The 23,478-nt window shown below is 36.5% G+C and overlaps 1 protein-coding gene across 2 annotated transcripts in view; it reads left to right on the forward strand.

Moving 5' to 3' along the window:
* The window catches only part of LOC114658728 (A disintegrin and metalloproteinase with thrombospondin motifs 20-like), a 403,005-nt gene that overhangs the window by 282,268 nt on the left and 97,259 nt on the right, over positions 1-23,478 (forward strand). For both annotated transcript variants that reach the window (XM_028810774.2, XM_051919511.1), the window contains exons 25-28: positions 12,431-12,595; positions 14,221-14,511; positions 14,665-14,826; positions 22,570-22,746. In XM_028810774.2, coding sequence (XP_028666607.2) covers positions 12,431-12,595; positions 14,221-14,511; positions 14,665-14,826; positions 22,570-22,746 — 795 coding nt within the window. The remainder of the gene's footprint in view (positions 1-12,430; positions 12,596-14,220; positions 14,512-14,664; positions 14,827-22,569; positions 22,747-23,478) is intronic.

Below are 23,478 nucleotides of genomic sequence, written 5' to 3' on the forward strand. Positions count from 1 at the left end.
GTACAGTAGTTAACGCTAAACTTCAGATTATAAAGTGGGAAGAAACTAGAGAAAAGAAGGACCACTTAGTAAAATCATAAGGGTTAACACCCCACTATGAAAGGAGCTGATGCAGAGTGTGGAAGAGATACTTGTAAGGTGCTTCTCCTCTGCCAAAATCTGTTGGCCTGGGTTTCTGGCCACAGGAGATTCTACTTAAGGATCCCAGCTTGGATCAGCTCATGGAGTTGGAGAAAGTGAGTCAGGTAGTCTTACTACTGACCCCAGGTAAGTGGATATGAATATGCAAGCACTGGATTATGGCACATGAAGCCACATACAGTAGAAGGAGCTGTGGAAAATCATAGCGGCAGCAGTATTATTGGAGGGCAGCTGAGGAAGTAGAGGACAGTTTTGACATGGCCACAGAATAAACAACGACACGTGTCCAGACAGGGGTCATTATAATGCGCAACCATATTTCTCATATGGTACATCCACCTCCAGTAACAAGGTTACTTGTAATAAAGTCTTGAAATGCATCCACTAAATTAATTTAGGCATTATTGTATAAACCCTTATTATGTATTTTTCAGGAATTATTTCATACTGATCAAATTTATAAAGACTGGAACCAGCAAACATTTTTCTGTTATATAAAGAGGTGATCAGGACAAGGCTAGTAACTATAGGAATATACATTGCATTAATATGCTACAGTTATGCAAGGAAGAAACAAAAACATTTGATCAGAGGAGTGTACTTTATTTACTTTAATATTCAAAATGTTTTTGTTAAGGTACCACATAAGTGGCTAGTGATCAAACTGAAAGAAATGCATACTGTGCATACATAAGCAAACAGTTAATGTGAGAAGAATTTGTTCCAAATTAAGGGAAATAAAGTTTTTTTCCCCCAATTCTTATTGCTGGTGCCACTGCTCTGTTTGATTTATTAAAATGATCTTTTTAAAAGTCTTGTTACGTTTTCTGATTACACTTAACTAAGTGGAAGGGTAGATACTCAATCATTATATATAGATCTTGACAGAATTCACACATTGGCATACACTATGTGGCAGACAAAAGTTGATGTAAATATAATTAGTATACTTCACAAAGGAACTAAAGATGTTGAATTTTAATAACACAGCGGGGCATCTGAAATGTTAAGAGAAGGACTCAGGAATCATAGTTGACCAATCACTGTTCAAATCCAGTTGCAATTGAGAAGGATATTTCAGTATTAGGCTCCATAATGCATTTTTTGATTACAAATAATGAATGTTTTTCTTAAGTTATACAATGCAGTATTCTGTAATATTTACATCTTAATATTACAAGAAAGGTGAAACAACAGTAGAGAAAATTCAGAGAATGGCAACTGCACTGACTGAAGGACTACAAGGTAGGAGCAATGAAAAGAGATTGAAATAGTTTCAATTTAAGAATAAGGAGGTTAACAGCAGAAATTATAGAGGCATTCAAAGCTATGAGGAGAACTGACACAGCATATTCCAGCTGTTACTTAAAATTATTTCCTCACCAAGGACTTGGGGGCACAGATGGAAGCTGGTAAGGGTAAATTTCACACAAATGTGGAAAGTTTTTTCTTCACGCAGAGAACCACATATTTGTGGAATGAATTACCAAATAGTGTGATACATAGTAGTACTTTGAATATCTTTAAAACTTAACTGGGAGCAAAAGTTGGTAAAAGATTATTAGTAATTCTTAATCTATATTGGATTGAAAGGTATGTTGTCATAAAAGTTATTGTATATTCTAAGATATGCTTCTTCTTTACAAATAGGTTATATGTCCTTCATAAAAACTGACTTCAAAAAATAAATTAACGCATGATGTGTGTAGAAGCTCCATCAGTAACAAAATGACAAAGGTACATATGTCAAAGACAGATGAAAATATTTGAAAGCAACAATTTTAAATACTGTGGATTATATTGCTTTGCCCTAGGTCTCAGACAGCCACAAGTCTTGCTTTTGTGATCTTATTAATGACCACAATTTATTTCAGACTTAGTAAGCACCCTTAAATGCATATGTTTGCCTAGGTCAGCAGAATATTTGTGGAAGAAAAGAGTTTAAGGCTATGAACAGTCTTCATAATTTTTATCATGTGATAGCTATAAATCCCATATGCCAAATTTCATTGGTCTGCGGAAATAAAGTAGCAAAGTAAAGCTATATTAGCTGCAGACAATTATTTCTTCTAATATGTTATGTAAATTGCAGGAAGTTTAAATTGTGTAATTTTTATGAAGATGAGTGTTTGCTGTCATTTCCTAACCCCATATTTTTTCTTCTTCTGTTGACGCACTACTGATTTCCACTTTTAAACACCTCATTTTTGACGTTTTTGTGAGATCAGAGCCAGAACTCAATCACAATATCCTTGTTGTCTTTTTACAGGATAGGATCATCAACTTGATATATATTTCTGTTTTACATCTTAGTCATTGCCTTTCTCTTGGTCAAGAAAAAACATATCGTATATACTCTCAGATAAGTTCTCCTGTGGATAAGTCGGGACTTAATTTTATCGTGTAATTTCTGGTATTTTGTAATGTTGATCATATAAGTTGAATGTGGAAAACTCACGCTATTGGTCCAAGAGATTATAATATGCTAAGGCCCACCTGAGAGAGTAACCACTGCCTTTTTTTTCTATGTGGGTGCAGCAATGCACTGTATCAGCACATGCTCCTAACCTCTCTCTCTTTCTATCTCTATTGTGCCTACATGACCACATGGTAATACCCGAACTATTCCGAAGCACCGTTTGCACTGTTTTGTGTGTCTCACACCCTCATACACCTTTATCGTAATAGCTTCCCTTATCTACGATGGTGCGTTCGATCAGAAGAAAATATGAAGCTGGTTTTAAATTAAACGTCATTAAAGTAGCAAAAAAATTGGTAACTGCGCTGCTGCAACAAAATTGGATGTGTCTGAGAAACTGATGCAAGATTGGAGGAGGCAAGAAGATGTAAAAAAAATTAAGTATTGCATTTTTGAACAGGCATATAAGTCGGGTTCTGATTTTATGATCGATTTTTTCGGGTTTCAAGACCCGACTTATATGTGAGTATATACTGTAATAGCCAGCACTTTAAGAGGGATGATCAAGAGTAGTGGTTGATATACTGTACATTTTAAGGCAAAGCCCTCCAGAATGTTGTACCTTCTGGGTACAACAAGTACTCAACTGTTAATGGGTACAATTAAAAGTTAGATTTGTTTAATACCCCTTTGTAATATTTTATTTGTGAATTTTAACAAAGGATTATTGATAGCTTTTGTGAGTTTGTGTTTCCATGTTATTTTCCCATTAATTTTCGATGAATATGCCAAATGCTTTTAAAATCAAAATGTAATTTGATATGGAATAAAAAAATGTAAAATTACACTTGAATAAAAATCCAGAGCAAAGGTAGGAGAAAAATAAGTGGTATACAAATAATGGTTATAAAAATAGCTCATAAATAGTTTCAATTCAGTATAAAAGTAAAGTGTGCTTCATAGCGGTGCACTTCTGTTTCTAAACAGAATTTCTAAAACTGTTTTAAAAAAGATGATACATTAAATGAGTCTACCAAAACTAAGAAAATTGTAGCACTGGCAAACCAAACCTGAGAGAGCGAGAAGGTCTTTGCTAGGGCCAACACTTTAAATAATGTCACTTAAGGCAAAGTACATTTTTGATACCTGCCACACCATAAATCCTTACTGGATATGAGATAGTATACTTAAATAACTTACAATACATAATACGATACCGGCTTCACAATACAATTTGCATATGATGTATTTCATCTTTGTAACAATGGACAAAATAATTAACATTATACAATATTAAAACAAAAAAATGAAAAAGATTATCCTTCATTGCTTCCAGTAGACCGACCCCCAAAATTTATTTATTTGTTTTAGCTGTTGCAAAGTTGAATACAAAATGAAACTCGGGTGTTTTTGTCATATAGTACACTTCTCAATCTTGGCCCTTTTAAACAGTGTTCCTGCCTTTTTAACTAAACATGCACTTTGCAAACTTAAAAGGCATTTAACAGACATTGAAAATGTCAACAACACTTTAATAACCTTCCAGACATTAATGAAGTTTTACAAAATTACATAATCAACATACTGTATATACCATATGATATGTGAAAATCAGGAAAAGCAATGCCAATATCAAACGCTGACACAAAACTGACACATGCTCTGTTTACTGTATATTCTCGTGCATTCACTGTGCAAATGATGTCATGCAAAATTAGTAACCTTTTAGAGTTAAAATATTTCTCACAATTTTTAGAGGTATTTTATAAAAGTATACTGTGTGTCATTCCTGGGCAGTCTGTATCCTGGCATGAGCAAGAGGAAGTGGGCACCTCATACCCCATGAATTGGCATGGGCAGTACTTATGAAAGAGGAGAATAAAGTTGAGTGAGTGAGATGGTAGTGTAGAGTCACGGCATGAGCATCTTGAGATTGAGAAGGATAACTCACTAGTCTATAAATACATTGCTACTTTCATGCAACAGTTGCAGAACATTTTCAGTTATGTCTATTTTAAAACTATGTAAAGCAATTTAAAGCCAGTTGTAAAACCTGGAATTGAATTTTTTTTAAGAATATTAACTTCTAGGCGGCATGGTGGCGCAGTGGGTAGCGCTGCTGCCTCGCAGTTGGGACACCTGGGGACCTGGGTTCGATTCCCGGGTCCTCCCTGCGTGGAGTTTGCATGTTCTCCCCATGTCTGCGTGGGTTTCCTCCGGGCGCTCTGGTTTCCTCCCACATTCCAAAGACATGCTGGTTAGGTGGATTGGTGATTCTAAATTGGCCCTGGTGTGTGCTTGGTGTGTGGGTGTGTTTGTGTGTGTCCTGTGGTGGGTTGGCACCCTGCCCGGGATTGGTTCCTGCCTTGTGCCCTGTGTTGGTTGGGATTGGCTCCAGCAGACCCCTGTGACCCTGTGCTCGGATTCAGTGGGTTGGAAAATGGATGGATGGATGGATATTAACTTCTCCAGGAGTGCTAGAGCTAGAGCCCAAACCCCGTCATCTAAAAACCCTTGTTTTTGAGAGCTTAGTTTGCATTTACTCTGTCTCTCATTCTCTCTGATCAACATGTTAGTCCAGCAAGAGATGAGTTTCGGATGTAAGCAGCACTGGAGCAGTGCTGGGCCCTTTAAATAAAAAAGGGCTTAGGTGTACATTAGATGTAGAAGTGTAAAGGAACACCACATTGAAACTTTACAGGGTAATCTTGATCCAAAGAGTAACTCCGGTACTGGAATAGGAAATAACATTAAATGGAAGGTAAATGCTTACCTCTTCCAACTGTGCTTTAACTCTTCATTTGAATTGACCTGGGTGGCCTATTAAGGAATAGTTTTGGAGATGGAGTACCAAAATGTATTATATGTGGTGGGTAAAAATACTGGTATACCCATCAAGTAGTTAACCAAGTGTCATTCGAGAAAAGTATTGGCATTCATAAATATCAAATGAGAAGGGATTCCCCCCAGTGTAACAACAAATGGGGAGTTTAAAATTTGGGGGAATTTCAGCATAGGGTTTATAAAGAATGATATGTCATAAACTATTCTCTGACATTTTCTCTCCAGTGACTGAAAAAAACATTATTATATCTGTATTTTTGAATTAGTGAATTCTGCGATGATTCCAGATATTTCCATTTAAATAAACTCTTTAAAGCTGTTTTTTTAACAACATGCTGTTAAAAGGTCTGATTTGTTGGGGAATCACTCTGTTAAGTTTGTAACATTTACTATTGTAAGATTTATATTTTCATCATTAGTTGGTTTAAAAAGTATTACCAAATAATACTATTTAACAGATGAGAGAATTAATTCAAATTTTAAATGTCGCCATCTCCTGTGGTTTTAAACCTATAAATCTTTATTTTTCTTTTACATTTGATCAATTTTTAAAGCTTCCTGTGTGAAATCAAACTTGTCAGTTTCACAGGAATCCTTTATTTCAGAACTTCTGTAAAACGGTGTTTGTTTTGCTGTTTCTAAGGTTTCTTATGTGAATAATCACACTTTGTTATTGCTTATAACTGTGTACATGGGAATTATTTGGACTGTTGTTACCCATATTCAATAAATTTATAACTGTGAGATATCATTACATTTTTCTACTTACTATTCAAATTTATGATATTTGCTTTTATTTATGCGGTATACAAGTGAATTTTAGTTTGCCTTCAAAAACAAGACAAATGACACAAATTCAGTATTTGCGAATTCATATATAGCAATGAAGTATGCTGTTTTGCTTGTCCTGCTGACTGTATATTTTGACGATTATGCATTTCTGTTAATACAGTACATGTCATATTAATGTACCTTCTCGTTTACTGCTTTAAAGCAGTAAATAAATTTTATTTTGCAATTAAGGAATGGACAAGTTCTTGTCATCACTGGTGTAGAATAACCAATCAGCTATTTTGAGTCTTGCCTCAAGGTTTTCTTGCCGCAACTGTTGTTAGCGCTGACAGTCCTTCCACATCCCACCGTCTTATGTGTATAATTGTGGCTGTATGCAAGGTCCCCCTGATACTCTGAACTGTAAGCAAAGGTTAGAAAATGGACAGATGTGCTCATTACAATCAGAGAATTAATGTTAAGCCACCACTCATTTATCAGGGCTGCATAGGACACTATTAAAAGCAATTAATCTTTTCATCTCCTCATGCGGATGCATGACAATACAAGTTAAACAATTACACTTAATCTGGCATGAGTTTCCCAAAAATTATCAGTCTTAGTGAATAATGAACAAGATAACTAACAACATCAGTAAAGAACGAATGACTATTTTCCGAAGCCCTTAGTTATTTGACATTTAACAAACGAGCTTAAAGTACTTCTGTATTTTAGTGGTCAAAAATATGTTAAATTGTCACAACTGACGTGAAAAATGTAAAAAGAAAAAAAAATAATAATAGATCCAATCAACAAGCATAAAGAAATGAAAACTTTGACTAATAGATAAAATTAATTTAACCAGTTTGTCAAAAATCTGTAAAATGGCTCAAAACGTGATGTGGTTTCTTTACAAAAAAGATCAATGGCGAGCAGTGATTGGAGGAAAAAAGCAAATCTTCACAACAGAGAAGTTAAAACAATTTATACAGAAGGTGAGAAAAAATTAAGAAGCCTGGTTCAACTGGTGCAGGCACCAGGATTGCATCTTCCGTATGCCTGGAGCATACTCTGCAACAGTGCAAGTGTTTTGGTATGTGGCATTATAGCTCTCCACAACCATGGTTTGAGGAATCAACCCCGGAGTTGGCAGGTCTTAGTGGAAAATTTACCAATTGTCTCCCACTAACCAGCCACTGGCAAACTTACCATCCCTTGCCATCAGACACACTCCAGAGATGGACCAGATAAAATAAGAAGATGTACTCCCAAGCCGCTTTGCCCAAAGGTCTGTAAAAAGTCCTGATGATCGGTTGCATAGTACCTGGACATTTTGCATCAAGAACCTTTATTAACAGGTATGGTTGGATTTCAAGAGGTTGGGAATGTGAAAAGGATCAGCATTATATCCATTGCAGGTATTCCTGTAAAGGCATTAAAACTAATTTTAGTGTCATGCAAGGCATTTTATTATTATTATTATTATTATTATTAATTTGATTATTTACTTATTTGGCTGAATCCTTTATCCAAGACAACTTAGAACATTCGACCCACAACTGGTTACATTTCTTTTGTTTTTCCAGTTGGAGAACAGGCAATTGAAATGACTTGCTCATGATGACACTGTCAGTACTGGGATTTGAGCCCACAAGGACAGGTTTGTTGAGTGCATGGTGCAATAGTAACCTGGTCCCTGCATGCACAGATTTGGACACAGGAGCCTTGATAAGGCTATGTGCATCATTGATGGTCAGCATAGGAACAAATAGCTGTCTGTAGCAAAATTTCTGGTGTGTTATTCATTGCAGTTCATCCCACATTAGACCAAGGAGTATTATTATTTTACCCCATATTTCTCTATTAGTTGTTTGATACTGAGATGGTTCAAGAGGTTTATGGCCACCTGCAAAACAGCTTTTAGACCAGTGAGCTGGCTTCTTGGACAGTGTTGCCTCAAACAGTGTCTACTGTTGAGTTGCACAGTTCTCTGGATAGCTGCCATTATCATTGATGGTACTGAGATGCACCTTCCGACTTTAAAGTATGTGACTGGTTACATAGCGAGTTTGGTTAGTTAACTCATTATGTTTTCAGATTGTCTACAGGAGTTAAAGCTGCAAAAAGACCCTTTCATTTAAATATATAATTGTATATTTATATTGCAACATGGACATTATTATTGTTAGTATTATTATTATTATTACTACAACTACATTGTCCAAATAAGAGCCTCAGTGTGCTTTTTGTGTTCTACTTTGGGCAGTCTCTGCCTTTATGATTTAATCTCATTCAAGAGTCCAGATAAAGAACATTAAAACTAATGAGTGGGTTGGATCACTCATTAATTTACAAACAAAATTAAATAGTACTTTAATTATGAAGAGTTTCAGAAAACACTTAACTTTACGAAGTTTCAGGAAGCGCACCCCTGATCAGTAATATTATTTCGCCCTTAAGGCATGCACAAATCTGTTTCTGAACTAACTCTATAATGAGATAAAAATGGCAATAATGAGAGCCTATACGTGTGTGACTTGCCTTTTTTCTTCATAGTAAATACGAATCCTGCAGTCATCTGCTGAATTTCTCCTGCCTCAAATTTAAAACATTTCCAGACATGACTTCTGCTGATTTTTTTTTCAACATGTTTTGATGTGGTGCTGTGTCATCATCACTGTGAGTTACATGTATCTCCTTATGATGGTTTACTCATGATTTTCAAACATACGGTATATTGTGCCGTCCAAAGTAATTTGTCTACATGCTGTAACACAATTACAAAAGAGTACAATACCAACTGTTTTGGTACTACCGATACTGAAAAATGCTAGTACTGTTTCATTTTCGTAACTTTTGTAATAGCGGTTTTTGTCACATCTCTAAACTTTATATTCATCTTCAGTTTGGCAGTAGAGATTAATTTAATTTCTGGTTATTTTGGACTTTATACACTTCTCTTCTAAGATTTTTTCCATCTTTCTTCTCACAGGAAACTGTAATAATGGGTAGAGATAATCATTACACTTCCAATTTGTAGAATTTTGTCATTATATCATGGCAGTCAGCACTGTCAGTTACCTAGCAGACCAGCTAGTTAAATACAGAGGTACAAGAGATTTATTTTGGTCTTAGTGCCACTTAAAGATAATTTATTTAGCACTTGTGTGATATGACATTGATTCAATCTTTTTACAAAAACGTGAAATGAAAAAAAAAAAACAGAGAGATAGCATAATTTTTACCTTCACAATTTCTCTCTAGCATTGAACCAGGAATGCATAACCCACACCCCTGTCCTCCCATTCTCCTGCACCTACTGTACGTCATTATGTATAAATCAAGAAAATGAACACCAGTGCCACATGTTGTCATGTGGCATATCATTGTGAACAACATAAATCAAAATTTGAAACATTTAAATTAAAATTTTATTTTATAAAATTTTTGAAGGTAGTATGTAAATACAGTATGTATTTGTGTATGTATGTAATTCTCTAGGTACAAAAAAAATTACCTAAAAATGCCACCCTGCCTAAAGCATTGCCTGAGGCATTTGCTTCGTTGCTGGCCCTGGATGTTTTTAATGATACATTAATCGACAAAATTAATGCATTAACTTTCCCAGGGTTAATAACTCATTAATGTTAAATTTTCTTTAATTCTGAAACAGTTTTGTTTATCAAGTATTCTACAGTTTCAAACACTTGTCATACATCCTGTCGGTGGCTGAAATTGAAAAGAACACATAAAGTATGTTTGGCCAAATTAATTAAAAAAATTGAAAGTCTGTTTTCTTTATACTTTTAATTTATGATGATATGATGTAATATTAGTAAGTTTGGTTGGTTGTGATATTAGATTATAGGCAAAGATGAACAGTGGGAACAGGAGAAAACAGGCATTATTTTTCTTTTAATATGTAATAAGGTATTAATAACATTTAGGTGTAGTAATAATTTTGATTAGGCACTCAATTGTGTCATGTATAAAGATGATTAGTTCAAAATTTAATTTTATATTTGTGCCTTAAAATGGTAAAACTATATCTAGAAATGTGTATGATTCAGTTTCAGTTAGGGTTAACTCTGTGGCCTGCACTGTAGTTTTCAGTTAACCTGTTCATAATTGTTGCATTTTCTCAGTTTAGTCCTCACCATTGACTCACTGTAACTTAACCTACCTGGCTTCAATTATGAGAACAGTCCATGTAAATTACTAAAAATGAATGCCAATGTTGAAAGTTGCATTAGATAAAGATATCTTATCATTTACTATTAGTAATGCTAATAATTGTGGTAACAAAAAAGGTTTCAGTTACAATATTTTGGGAATAGATAGATAGATAGATAGATAGATAGATAGATAGATAGATAGATAGATAGATAGATAGATAGATAGATAGATAGATAGATAGATAGATAGATAGATAGATAGATAGATAGATAAATACTTTATTAATCCCAAGGGGAAATTCACATACTCCAGCAGCAAAAAAATATAAATTAAAGAGTAATAAAAATGCAGGTAAAAAAAAAAAAAAAAAAAAACAGACAATAACTTGAATAATGTTAATGTTTACCCCCCCGGGTGGAATTGAAGAGTCGCATAGTTTGGGGGAGGAATGATCTTCTCAGTCTGTCAGTGGAGCAGGACAGTGACAGCAGTCTGTCGCTGAAGCTGCTCCTCTGTCTGGTGATGATACTGTTTAATGGATGTAGTGGATTCTCCATAATTGATAGGAGCCTGCTGAGTGCCCGTTACTCTGCTACGGATGTCAAACTGTCCAGCTCTATGCCAACAATAGAGCCTGCCTTCCTCACCAGTTTGTCCAGGCGTGAGGCATCCTTCTTCTTAATGCTGCCTCCCCAGCACACCACTGCGTAGAAGTGGGCACTCGCCACAACCATCTGATAGAACATCTGCAGCATCTTACTGCAGATGTTGAAGGATGCCAGTCTTCTAAGGAAGTACAGGCGGCTCTGTCCTTTCTTGCACAGAGAATCAGTATTGGCAGTCCAGTCCAATTTATCGTCCAGCTGCACTCCCAGGTATTTATAGGTCTGTACCCTCTGCACACAGTCACCTCTGATGATCACGGGGTCCATGAGGGGCCTGGGTCTCCTAAAATCCACCACCAGTTCCTTAGTTTTGCTGGTGTTCAGTTGTAGGTGGTTTAAGTCGCACCATTTAACAAAGTCCTTGATGAGGTTTCTATACTCCTCCTCCTGCCCACTCCTGATGCAGCCCACGATAGCAGTGTCATCAGCGAACTTTTGCACATGGCAGGACTCCGAGTTATATTGGAAGTCCGATGTATATAGGCTGAACAGGACCGGAGAAAGTACAGTCCCCTGCGGCGCTCCTGTGTTGCTGACCACAATGTCAGATCTGCAATTCCCGAGACGCACATACTGAGGTCTGTTTGTAAGATAGTCCACGATCCATGCCACCAGGTATGAATCTACTCCCATCTACTCCCATAAAAGATTTGACAAAGGAATATGGCCAAAGAAAAAAATGGTTGGGTGTTGCTGTAAACACATGTATTCAATAAGTAACATTATCACTGAAAAACCAGATGAAACATGCCATAATCGTATCTGTTTCCTTTTGTATATCTGCCCTTGTAAACTGGGGATCTTTTTGCTGTAAATAAATGCAGCATAACCATTATTTTGTAACATACTATAATATTCTTAAACTCACTTGATCTAATTCATGGTCCTCTAATGTTTTTTTGTTCCTCTAATGCATTGTTCTATTAGCTCCCAGAAGAAATCGCTGACTAACGAAACTGAAACATATTGTTAGTCAGAAATACATTGTCTTCAGCATGGATAGGCTACATTTTTGTCAGTTTAAGAATTTTTTTAGGCACTAGAAAGAAAGCTCTGTGTTCTGTTTAAGTCAAGCTTGCTAAAGAAAACAAGAACTGAATGAATTTTATGCTAAGAGAAAGGGCATATAAAATAAAAATCTCTTTATTTTGCTGTTAATTCCCACAGTGCCCCCTTAGGTCATGAATGAAGCATTTATTCCAGGCTAAAAAAAAACAGTTGGTTTTCTCAACCCTTGACTTATCAGTAATACAGAGTATATACATGAAACATAATATGAATTTTGTTTAAAATTAGTTCATTTAGGGGTATAGCTGATAAAGGCTGCAGTGTTCTAACTGTTAATTTTTCTTGCCTTTCTTTTGTGGTATGTATATTGCAGTAATGTTGCTTAGCAGTAATATTTCTCTTGCAGTGTTCAGTCACTTGTGGCAAAGGGAAGCAAGCTCGCTATGTCAGTTGTAGAGATACTCATGGTGGAGTAGCAGATGAATCATACTGTGCACATTTGCCTCGTCCTCCTGAAATTTCAACTTGCTTTAGCTCATGTGGACAATGGCATGCTGGAGAGTGGTCTTCTGTGAGTATATTCCTAATTTTTGGTGTTACTCAGTCTGGTACAAATGCCACCCTATGTATATTGCATAAAAACTATAAAGACCCGACATATATGTGAGTATATATGGTAAATCCACCCAACTGCTCCTTTACAACCACTGTTCCCAGTAAATTTTTGAAACTACATATAGCCTGGATTTTAAGTTGGTTAAGCTTTATTATACTTGCAAAATTTCATTAGAATCAGCCGTTTCTATGTGCTTTGAGAACAAGCAAACAGATGAGATGCATCTGACAGGTGAAACACCGCCCTTAGTGTGAAAATTGGAGAAATAACATCAAACAAAATCTGAAAATTGAAAAATGGCTGTAGAATCCTCTTTTGTTATTAGCACATTATTACCATCTCTGCTTAAAGCTTGGCTGCAGCCCAAAACCAATTATGTTTCTCACAGGACAGTTTGGTCATCCATCGAATGACATAGTGTCAACTGCAGTAACACAGTTTTTAATATTTGTTTTCAAATATTAAGTGAATAGGGTAGAATAAAATCATATACATTTAACTTCACATTTGTATATGATGGATCTAGCTGAAATAAAGTTTATACATGAAATAACCTTGCACAAACCTAAACTACAGACACATAAAAATTTGACTGGTACACATGCCTTGTATTTAACTTGGATTATGTTGCGCAGCCTCAAGTTTTTCCACCACAACATACTCTTCACATCCTTTTTATGTAAAAGAAGATTCCAGTTACTTATTGAGTTGCTTCTATACAACTTATAGTTTTGCAAATTTCCATTTTACATGCTCTCTCTATTTTAATTGTTTGTCACGTGACTCTCAAATTTAGTAATCGTTTTACATTTGTAAAAAGCCATAAAAGAGTGTAAATGCTGGGTGCGAGTTTTCTAGGTGGTGGTATCAAACCCATGCAAGTACCAACAAGTAGTATTGGTGCGTCCCTAATACATAGTGTATACTCGTATACTGTATAAAATATGTTGTCCATACAGTGTCATATACCATGTATGTGTGTGTTGTTTTGTTCTGCTAGAGATAAAAAAATAGCAAGTGACTAATTTCCCATAATGCACTAGAACATTTCTGGGTTTTTACTGAGACAACGAATAAATAAGTGATGGCAACCATGAAAAATAAATACAATGGTGAAATTTATTTTTAGTCATCTTTAGTAAATTCCAAAACAAAAAAAAAACAACAAAAAATTTATCCCACAATCAAAAACACAAAATGGGTGCAAGAAATTAAAAAGAAAAATTACAAGACTAGGCAAAATTAAATATAAAATTACATTATAACACTCTCCTTAGCTTTTGTGTGTGTAGAGTATGCCTGCAGTCTCCTGTGGTCACCATACATTAATCTAAAACTATAAGAGAATTAGATGGTATGCACTGTATCAATAAATTCAGTATGTGTGAGTATATCTCCCATATACTATATATTCCAGAGAGGCAACATAAATCTTTATTACTTTAAGGCCGGAATTTGTACCACCAGGCATTGTTTGCAATTATTCAAATCTTTGTATTGCCAATAATATTTTTTAAAAGTTCATTATTTTAATTATTTAAGTAATTTAGCTTTAATCATTATTAATGTCATTTCAACAGTGCTCTGTCACCTGTGGTCAAGGAAGATCAACACGTCAAGTTATATGCAGTAATTACCACCATCAGATTGAAGAAGGCCTTTGTGACCCAGATAACAAACCTTCAGCAGAGCAGCAATGCAACACTACTCCATGTCCATCAGTTTACCATCTTGTTCCAAGTAACCAGCCAGCACATTTCCCATCCTTTAACTATCAAAATCCACACATGGACCATAGCCCTCAAGACAGACCACATGATTGGAATGTGTTGGCTGCAGATAACCAATGGCGGACAGGACCTTGGGGAGCAGTAAGTTGTAATTTGTTTTCTTGGTGAGGTTAACTTGAGTATTTGTATTTCATGGTCAATAATTATGTAATTTAAAAGTAGTTTAATGCAGTTTTCTAAACAGCTTATTAGCTACATGCAAATAGTATGTATAATTTTCATCTTAATATACAGTGTTCCAGTACTTGTGCCGGTGGCTTCCAGCGTAGAGTTGTAGTGTGTCAGGATGGAGAAGGCCGAACAACAAATTACTGTGAAGAAAGACTAAAACCAGTAGAATCAAAAAGCTGTGATTCTGGACCATGCCCTCGGTGGAACTATGGCAGTTGGGGCGAGGTAAGCTTTTCTATTAGAAACTATATTTTAATCTATTTTTCATATAACTACAAACATTATCTTGAAGCCATGTAGCATGTTGCTGTGATTGTTTCCATATTTTCTACCCCCTTTTATAAGTGTTTTTGTCAAATATTTGGAGGAGAAAGATTGTAAAGTTTATGTTAACAATGCGAATGGTAGGATAGAAATTTGTTTGATTTGAATTTTATCTTTTCCTGTCCTTGCAAGCCCTGCCAGTTTCCATTTTACTTTGAGACTTGCTTCGTCTTATCCTGCATATGAGTTTCATTTGGATATTTTATTAGCACCACATTTTTTTTATTCAGCCTGTTATAGTCTGTTCTGGTTGAAATTCTCTGAAACACAGTGCTGTGTTATTATTTGTTTGCATTAGTGACAGCTTGAGTCACTTTAATGCATGAGGATTTGTTAGCATTTGTCAAATAACCATTGCCATCATGACACAGTGTTCCTGTGGCCAGTGTGTCCGGCCATTATAAAGAAATCTCCAACTCATCTTGGAATTTTGATTTTCACATTTAAAATTGTAATGTAAATGTGTTTGAACATTAAGTAGAGTGAATCATCTGAATGTCCACATTTACAGTCCTGTTTGGGTATTAGCAGTAAGTATGAACAATGCACATTATAAAATTATATTTCAGGGAAGGTGGTGCAAGTGAGAACTTGCAGGGACGATTAAAAAATTCAGAGAAAAGCCTATTGCCAAAAATGTTACAAGTGTAGATTAAATATTTATTCAAATGTTAAAAATAAGCAAAACTTGCATAAAGCACACAAAAAGCTTGCAATTCAAACTGCACACCTGGCTTCTCATTTGGAATACTTTCCAGCAAGGAAATCCCAATGATTTTATTTTTCAGCTGGTGATGAGGGCTTCTTTTATGCATCGGGTTTTGTTCAGGAAAGACATTAGGGCTTTGTGTTGTCGTAGGGTATCAAAAATCACAATAGAAACATGTCATGTCCTGGGAGCCTTCAGCTTTGGCATCTTCCTGTTCTTAGGATAGCCATGAAACTGGGATGGACTACAGCAAAGACAACAGAAACAACATATGAGGTGCAAAAAGTAGTTTGTAAGTTTTATTCCACTACAAACAGGCAGTGTCCAAATAAATAGATCAGTGCAATTCATCAATAAATAAATAATTCAGAAATACAAGTGCTCATGTGGGAGTTAAAATCAGTCAGTAAATACATAGATCCATAAATATGTTTTAAAATCAAGAATAAAAACCAGAATTAAAATCAGTTTGTTTTTCTCTCTGTTCTCATACAAGTCACAGTGCCCCTCTCTCTCTCTCTCTCTCTCTCGTCTCCCACACTCACCCATCAGGTCTCTGCAGAGGAGCTGAGAAGCTGGCAAGCATGGTCCTCCATCAACTGCTTTTGTTCTAGCCACTTCAGCTGGCATGCCCTGCGATGGCCAAAGCCCAGCTTCATAGTCCCTCTACCATTCGTTGGCATTTGTAGGATGATCCATGAAGCCATTGGCCGCTTCTGCTCTCTTAGTGCTCAACAGGAGTGACCTGTCCTTGGAGTGCTGTTCCTCTTGGAGGGCCTCTTGACTACCCTGTCTCCTGTCCACCACTCTGGCATACACTTCTGATCTAATACCTTGTTTCTTTCTACCATTGCTTCCAACAGTCACTCTTGATTTCTCTCTCATTTCACTTTTCCTTTCTGCCTTCATTCTTTTCTAAAGTCTCCTTTTCCAGTCCTTTCTTATCTCTTGACAGTCCTGCTCATACTCTGTATATATTTTTTAGGGGTAGGTGGTTTACCTTAACACTAGAATTACCAGAGTCTATGAAAAAACTCGTAGATCCGGCCCACCTTAAAACCGTTCTCAGCTTTCGTTTTTTTTTCTAAATGTGCCGATTAACACGAGCAGCAAGCAGCCGGCTATTCCATCCCCCACCGCCGCAGAATGTTCACTAAGTTTTTCCAGCTCATGCCTTGTTTGATTATCTGGGAGTGATTGAAGTGCTGGAGTTTTAGAGTGGAAATAATAGATCGCTATTTGGAACACACGCAGTTCATGTGTGTTCCGTTTCTGCAGTAATCTGTGTAAACACATTTTTAAAACAGAAGCGTTTTTCATATTTTAGTAGTAAATGACAAAATGTAGGCATAAACTATATAACGTATGAAGCCTGAAATCCAAAGATCAAGTAAACGCTTTCACAAAAGGTTCAAGGATAATACAACAGCTTCCGTGGCGTAGCGATAAGATTTGCTGACTTGTACTCAAGAGTCCCCGGTTCGATGCCCACTCACTCCTTTATTTGCCGTTTTCAGTAGTTTGCTCCTCTTTTTGTTAATATTATACATTACACACATACATTTGGTTTGCGTCTGTAACACGGTGTGCATTCATAGAACTTGTAAAAGTTACAATTTTTTTAACTTTTATTCTCTCTAAATCACGATCACGATACATACAAAAGACCCCCCCCCCCCCAAGGGATCTGACGCTGTTATTTTTTATTTGAAACGGAATAACTGGAGATGTAAGTGGTGTTTTGAGACAATGGAACTGGACATTCTCTCATCTGGAGGGATAAAAGCTGACACGTTTGTGTACATCTGTGCTTTTTTGTTTTTTTGACATCATACACCATAAGGTGCACACTAACTCAGCATGAGCAGGAACACTCAATAAAAGTGAATAAAAAAAAATCAAGTGACGGTGAGATACGAAGAAGGCAGATTCGCCAGCGTTTGTGTGTCAGCTTTTATCCCTCCAGATGAGAGAATGTCCAGTTCCATTGTCTCAAAACACCACTCACATCTCCAGTTATTCCTTTTCAAATAAAAAAATAACAGCGTCAGATCCCTGGGTTGGGGGGGAGGTAGTATGTATCGTGATCGTGATTTAGAGAGAATAAAAGTAAAAAAAACGGTAACTTTTACAAGTCCTATAAATGTACACCGTGTGTTACAGACGCAAACCAAATGTATGTGTGTACTGTATAATATTAACAAAAAGAGGAGCAAACTACTGAAAACGGCAAATATAGGAGTGAGTGGGCATCAAACCGGGGACTCGATTACAAGTTAGCAAATCTTACGGCTATGCCACGAAAGCTGTTGTATCAGCCTTGAACCTTTTGTGAAAGTGTTTACTTGATCTTTGGACTTCAGGCTTCACACATTGTATAGTTTATGCCTACATTTTGTCATTTACTACTAAAATATGAAAAACGTTTCTGCTTTAAAAATGTGTTTACACAGATTACTGTAGAAACGGAACACACATGAAATGCATGTGTTCCAAATAGCGATCTATTATTTCCACTCTAAAACTCCAGCACTTCAGTCACTCCCAGATAATCAAACAAGGCATGAGCTGGGAAAACTTAGTGAATGTTCTGCAGCGGTGGGGGATGGAATAGCCGGCTGCTTGCTGCTCGTGTTAATCGGCACATTTAGAAGACAAAGGAGAGGTGAGAACGGTTTTAAGGTGGGCCGGATCTACGAGTTTTTTCATATACTCTGGTAATTCTAGTGTTAACAACTTGTGGAGCATTAATGGGAAATAGCTGGCCGATTAAGTGTCTGTGTGCAAGTGTAATCAGCACAATTATTCCCCACTGCACACCTCCCAATTGCACAGCTTTCCAGCAGCATGCACCCACACCCACAAGCCTGAGGTTCACTGTTTCTGTAAAAATCCACCTGCACTGTCTCAGACCCTCTGTTCACTTCACTGCAAAGCATATTAGTTAGCTAACACCTTAAATACTTTTTGCAAACAACATTAGCTTGAGGAAAGTCATACAATAATAAAACCAGCTAGGTTATTTTAATCACAATTTTAAAAATCATTCATCTGTAGGCTTTCAGGATTTCTTGTAACAATGACACTACCATATGATAGCAAACAGATGTGAAATAATTCTTCATGTTTAGGTGAACCAGGCTACAATCTTCGCCACTGTTTTAGGACAAAATAATTTAGCTGTTAGGGTCCACCACTCATTAGGACTTTCCATTTTTATGTGTCTTAATTTATAACCACTATCATTAATTTTATTTTGGTATCTTTTTGCATTATTTAAGTAAAATGACATTTTTATAAACTTTCCCTCAGAAGAGAACATGTGACATATTATATGGATGGGAAGGATGTTAAGGCCGCTGATGTGAAAGTAAATGTGAAATAACCAATGAAACCTAAAAAATCAAATTCAATTAGAAATACCTTAATCTTGGACTATTCATCACTCTTTTACTTTCAAAGCATGTTTGGAATTACATCAAATGGATTACTCTGACATTCAACTGATCATTATTTTACACTGTCCATTGTTTAGTTTTAGCTAGTGTCCATATTTTTTTAAAATAATTTAAGTAGATTTCATGCTTTCTCTAAAGCAGGGCTATTCAATTGGCGGCCCACGGGCCACATGCGGCCCAGAATCAACCTCCGAGTGGCCCAGCCCGTGGTTCCGCTCATAGATAATAAATTAAAATATATTATTCATAAATTGTTATTTAATATAATTTAATATAAATATATATATATATATATTATATTAATATAAATATATAGTATATTAATATAAATATAAAATATTTATTATGTCTATGGTCCCGCCAAAAACGCGCATTCCTACGTAAATTATGTAGCCTGCAACACGCAAACAATGCAGAGCGTGCCGGTAGTAGCTTAGATTACTATCAATATGTCTTTCTCAACACTGAAACGTAAAATTGCGAATGAAAACCGTAAGTTTAACCCTGCCTGGACTGACAAATACTTGTTTATTTTACCGCCACATCCAAACGCCAAACCGATGTGTTTAATTTGTAATGAGTGCGTTGGAGTATTTAAAGATTACAATGTGCAGAGGCATCATGTTGAGAAACACCACACTTTTCGCACCAATTTTCCAGAGGGATCTCAAGAGAGGGCTGCAAAAGTGCAGAGTTTGATTGCATCTTACAACCGGAGCAGTACTACCATGGTGCGGTCATTCACAGCCCAAGAGAGAGCTACTGCAGCATCCCTTCGTGTTTCCTGGATACTGGCAAAAAAGAAAAGGCCATTCACAGACTCTGAAACCATGAAGGACTGTATGCTGGCTGTCGTGGATGAGGTGATAAATGACGATAAAATTAAAATGAGCGTGGTATCTGCTATAAAAAACGTACCCCTGTCAGATACTTCAAACATTCGTAGGGTTGAAATTCTTGCTGCAGATGTGTATGAAATGCTGTTAGGAGACCTGATGAAAGCTGATACTATGTCTATAGCAGTAGATGAGTCCACAGACAAAACTGATACTGCTCAGTTGTGCATATATGTCCGTTTTTTTGATGGCAAATGCTTCCGAGAGGAGCTGCTCGGCCTACTGTCGTTAGAAGGACACACAACTGGCGATATAGTCTTTGGGAAAATTTCCGCCTTTTTTAAAGACAGTGGTCTGGATATGAAGTGTGTGTGCATGCTTGTGACAGATGGGGCTCCGTCCATGACAGGGAAAGTGAATGGTTTGGCAGCACGTTGGTCCGCTGTTGCACCTCAGTTGATCTCCTTACACTGCATTGTGCATCAGGCGGTGTTGTGCGCAAAACTAAGCGGGGCGCTCAAAACGACAATGGACAGCGTTATGGCTATAATTAATTTTATTCGCTCCACATCAAGCCTCCAACACCGCTTATTCCGCATGCTGCTGTCAGAAATGTCTGCTGAGCACCACGACCTTCTTTTGCATAATGACGTGAGGTGGCTGTCCAAAGGCAAAGCACTGGAGCGTTTCTGCGGTCTCAGAGAAGAGATCATAACTTTCCTCCACGGCAGCAAGCAAAAAAAGGCAGAAACGCACTTGAGTCACATACTGGACGACAACTTCATGGCCGATGCCTGCTTTCTGAGCGACATATTCAAACACCTGAACGATCTCAATATGGGACTACAAGGCAGAGACAAAACTGTCATCGACCTTGTGGAACAGATGCGCACATTCCAAGTTAAACTGGACCTTTTCGCAAATGATTTGAGCACAGGCCGAATGCTGCATTTTCCGACACTCCGCAAATGCATCTCATCCCCCGCACAAATCACGGATGTGATGACAGATTTCATTGCGATGTTGAAAAATAACTTTGCTGGTCGATTGGATGGACTTGATCTGCCCACAGAGTTGGCCGTTTTTGTCAGAGACCCGTTCACTGTTGCAATAGAAGGGGACTTATTCGCCAGAGCTAAGAAACTGGTCCCTTCCATTGACGAGGGGAAATTCACACTCGAACTTGTTGACATGCAGTCATCTGTAACCATGGCACAGGAGCTTTCCACTAACGGGCCTGCAATGTTTTGGACTGATGTCAATGCACATCAGTTCCCTAACATTAAGAAAGTAGCGATCGTCATGCTCAGTATGTTTGGATCAACATATACATGTGAGTCAAGTTTTTCACACATGAACTCCATAAAAAGCAACTCTCATTGCTCCCTGACTGACCATACTCTCCACCAATGCCTTCGAATTTCATTGACAACTTATGAGCCTAAAGTCACTGCTCTCGTTCAAAACAAAAAATGTCACTTCTCCCACTAAGTCAGCAGGGTAACTGTAGCCTACAATACATCAATATAATGTGGGATGCGTAACAGAGGCATGCCTAATCACACATGGTGATTTAAAATATGTTCCCTCAGTGTTGTTATAGTTGTGAATACTGTGCACTTTTTATTTTATGCACTTTGAGATGTTCCTGGGTCAAATGTGTGCAAGTTGTTTATTTTGTTTCAAAAGGAAACAATGTTATTTCTAATAGCCTACTACTGTGCACTATTTTGTTTTATGCACTTTGTGATCAGATAGGTCAGATATGTAGCCTAGGTCAGTTTTTTTTCTTTTGTAAGTGGAAAAAATAGGGGCTACCTCAGATTCTGTTAATTCAGCTCTTTTTGTATGCACATTTTGCTCTGCAAACTGACCAAAGTTAAAAGAGAAACAACGAATAAACCTTATGTTTTTCAATAAATTTGTTTGTGTTGGTTTTAAAATTTGTCATTACGAGCTGCTTTGCCGCCAAAATGACTGGCCCAGCTAACCTTCTTGGTTTGACAATCTGGCCTAACTGAATTTGTAATTGAATAGCCCTGCTCTAAAGTCTTGATAATATGCTCATCCAAGGTGCTGTTGGTTCATTATTGACAGTAATGCAAATCTCTATGATCAAGTTTGATTGCGCAGTATTCCCGTTGTTGCTTATCTCTTTATGTGCAACTTCTGTGGGATCTCTGAAAGAGGGTGCATTGGAAAAACAAGTTCATAAAATGAATGGAACTATGAAAGACCCATATAATTTTATTTTAACGTCTTGCTCAGGTGGAACAGATTCAATTGCAGCAATGAGTTAGAGTTCCTCAACAGTGTCTCAGTTCATAAATGACTTGGAAAATTAACAATTAAATCAATAATTTAACCAATAATTTATTCTATCTAACATAAGGTTAAACGTAAACTAAGATGCATATAAGCTTTTATCACAAGTTGCCTGCTGCATTAGTGTGAGTTAAGTATGTGTAAGTTACTAAAAAAAGAAAAAAGTCACAGCTCCATAGGGAGTCAAAAAATGATATCTTCTAAAGCTGGAAGTACTTGCCTATTAAATTAATTCTGCCAAGTAATAATAGCTATAATAAGGAATTTGTGCTATAACTGCATATCTTTAAGTTAATTTATTTTCTGTTTCTGCTAGTGCACTCAGACATGTGGAGGGGGAACAAGAACAAGACTAGTAATATGCCAGCTTTCTAACGGCCAAAGATTAAATGATAACAACTGTGAAATTTTGGATAAACCACCGGACAGAGAGCAGTGTAACGTACATCTTTGTCCAGGTAGTGTCTCATGGCAACGAGGACCATGGAAGTCGGTACGATAGTATTCTTTTCATTTCTTATTACTGCTGTGTTGTTAAAGGGGAAAATGATATTTAAATATATTTATAAAAATTGTACTTGATTACAGGGACCTTTATTTCTGCTGAAATGGGCAGATATGTTTGGTTCTGCTGAGCACAGTGTAAGGTTTAATTCTAATTACAGCCCACCCAGACAGAATTTACATTTTAATTTACTTGATGCTAGATAAAATGGTGTTTATGATGGGAAATTATTACAAACATCTGTGTAAAATTCCTAGAAAGAACTTGAAATTTAAAACTATGAATTAGCGCAGTAATGAACTGTACTGAGTTTTACATTACAAACATGTACATACAGTGTGTGTATGTAAAATTGACATATTTATTTAATATATAATATTTTCTTGTATGTTTTCTATTTATTTTGTTTACCCTGTAATCAACGTACATATCATGTATATTTTTGTATATGTCTTTTGGTTTTATTGAATCCAAAAACAGCAACAAATGATATACAGTGTTGAATACTTTATGTGTTACTTTGTACAGATTTGTATTATTATTATAAACAGATACAGCACACAAATATGTGAATATATTAACAGTCTCTATTGGTGCTTACAGGCAGGTGTTGAACGTGCCTGTGTTTGTACAGAGGAAAATAATTTAAACAAGCAATGAAATCTGACATTTACTCAAAGTTGTACAAATGTGCTTTTTTATTTTTTTGCAGTTTGTTTT

Source organism: Erpetoichthys calabaricus, chromosome 1 (assembly GCF_900747795.2).
Source record: "Erpetoichthys calabaricus chromosome 1, fErpCal1.3, whole genome shotgun sequence".
Taxonomy (NCBI): Eukaryota; Metazoa; Chordata; class Cladistia; order Polypteriformes; family Polypteridae; genus Erpetoichthys; species Erpetoichthys calabaricus.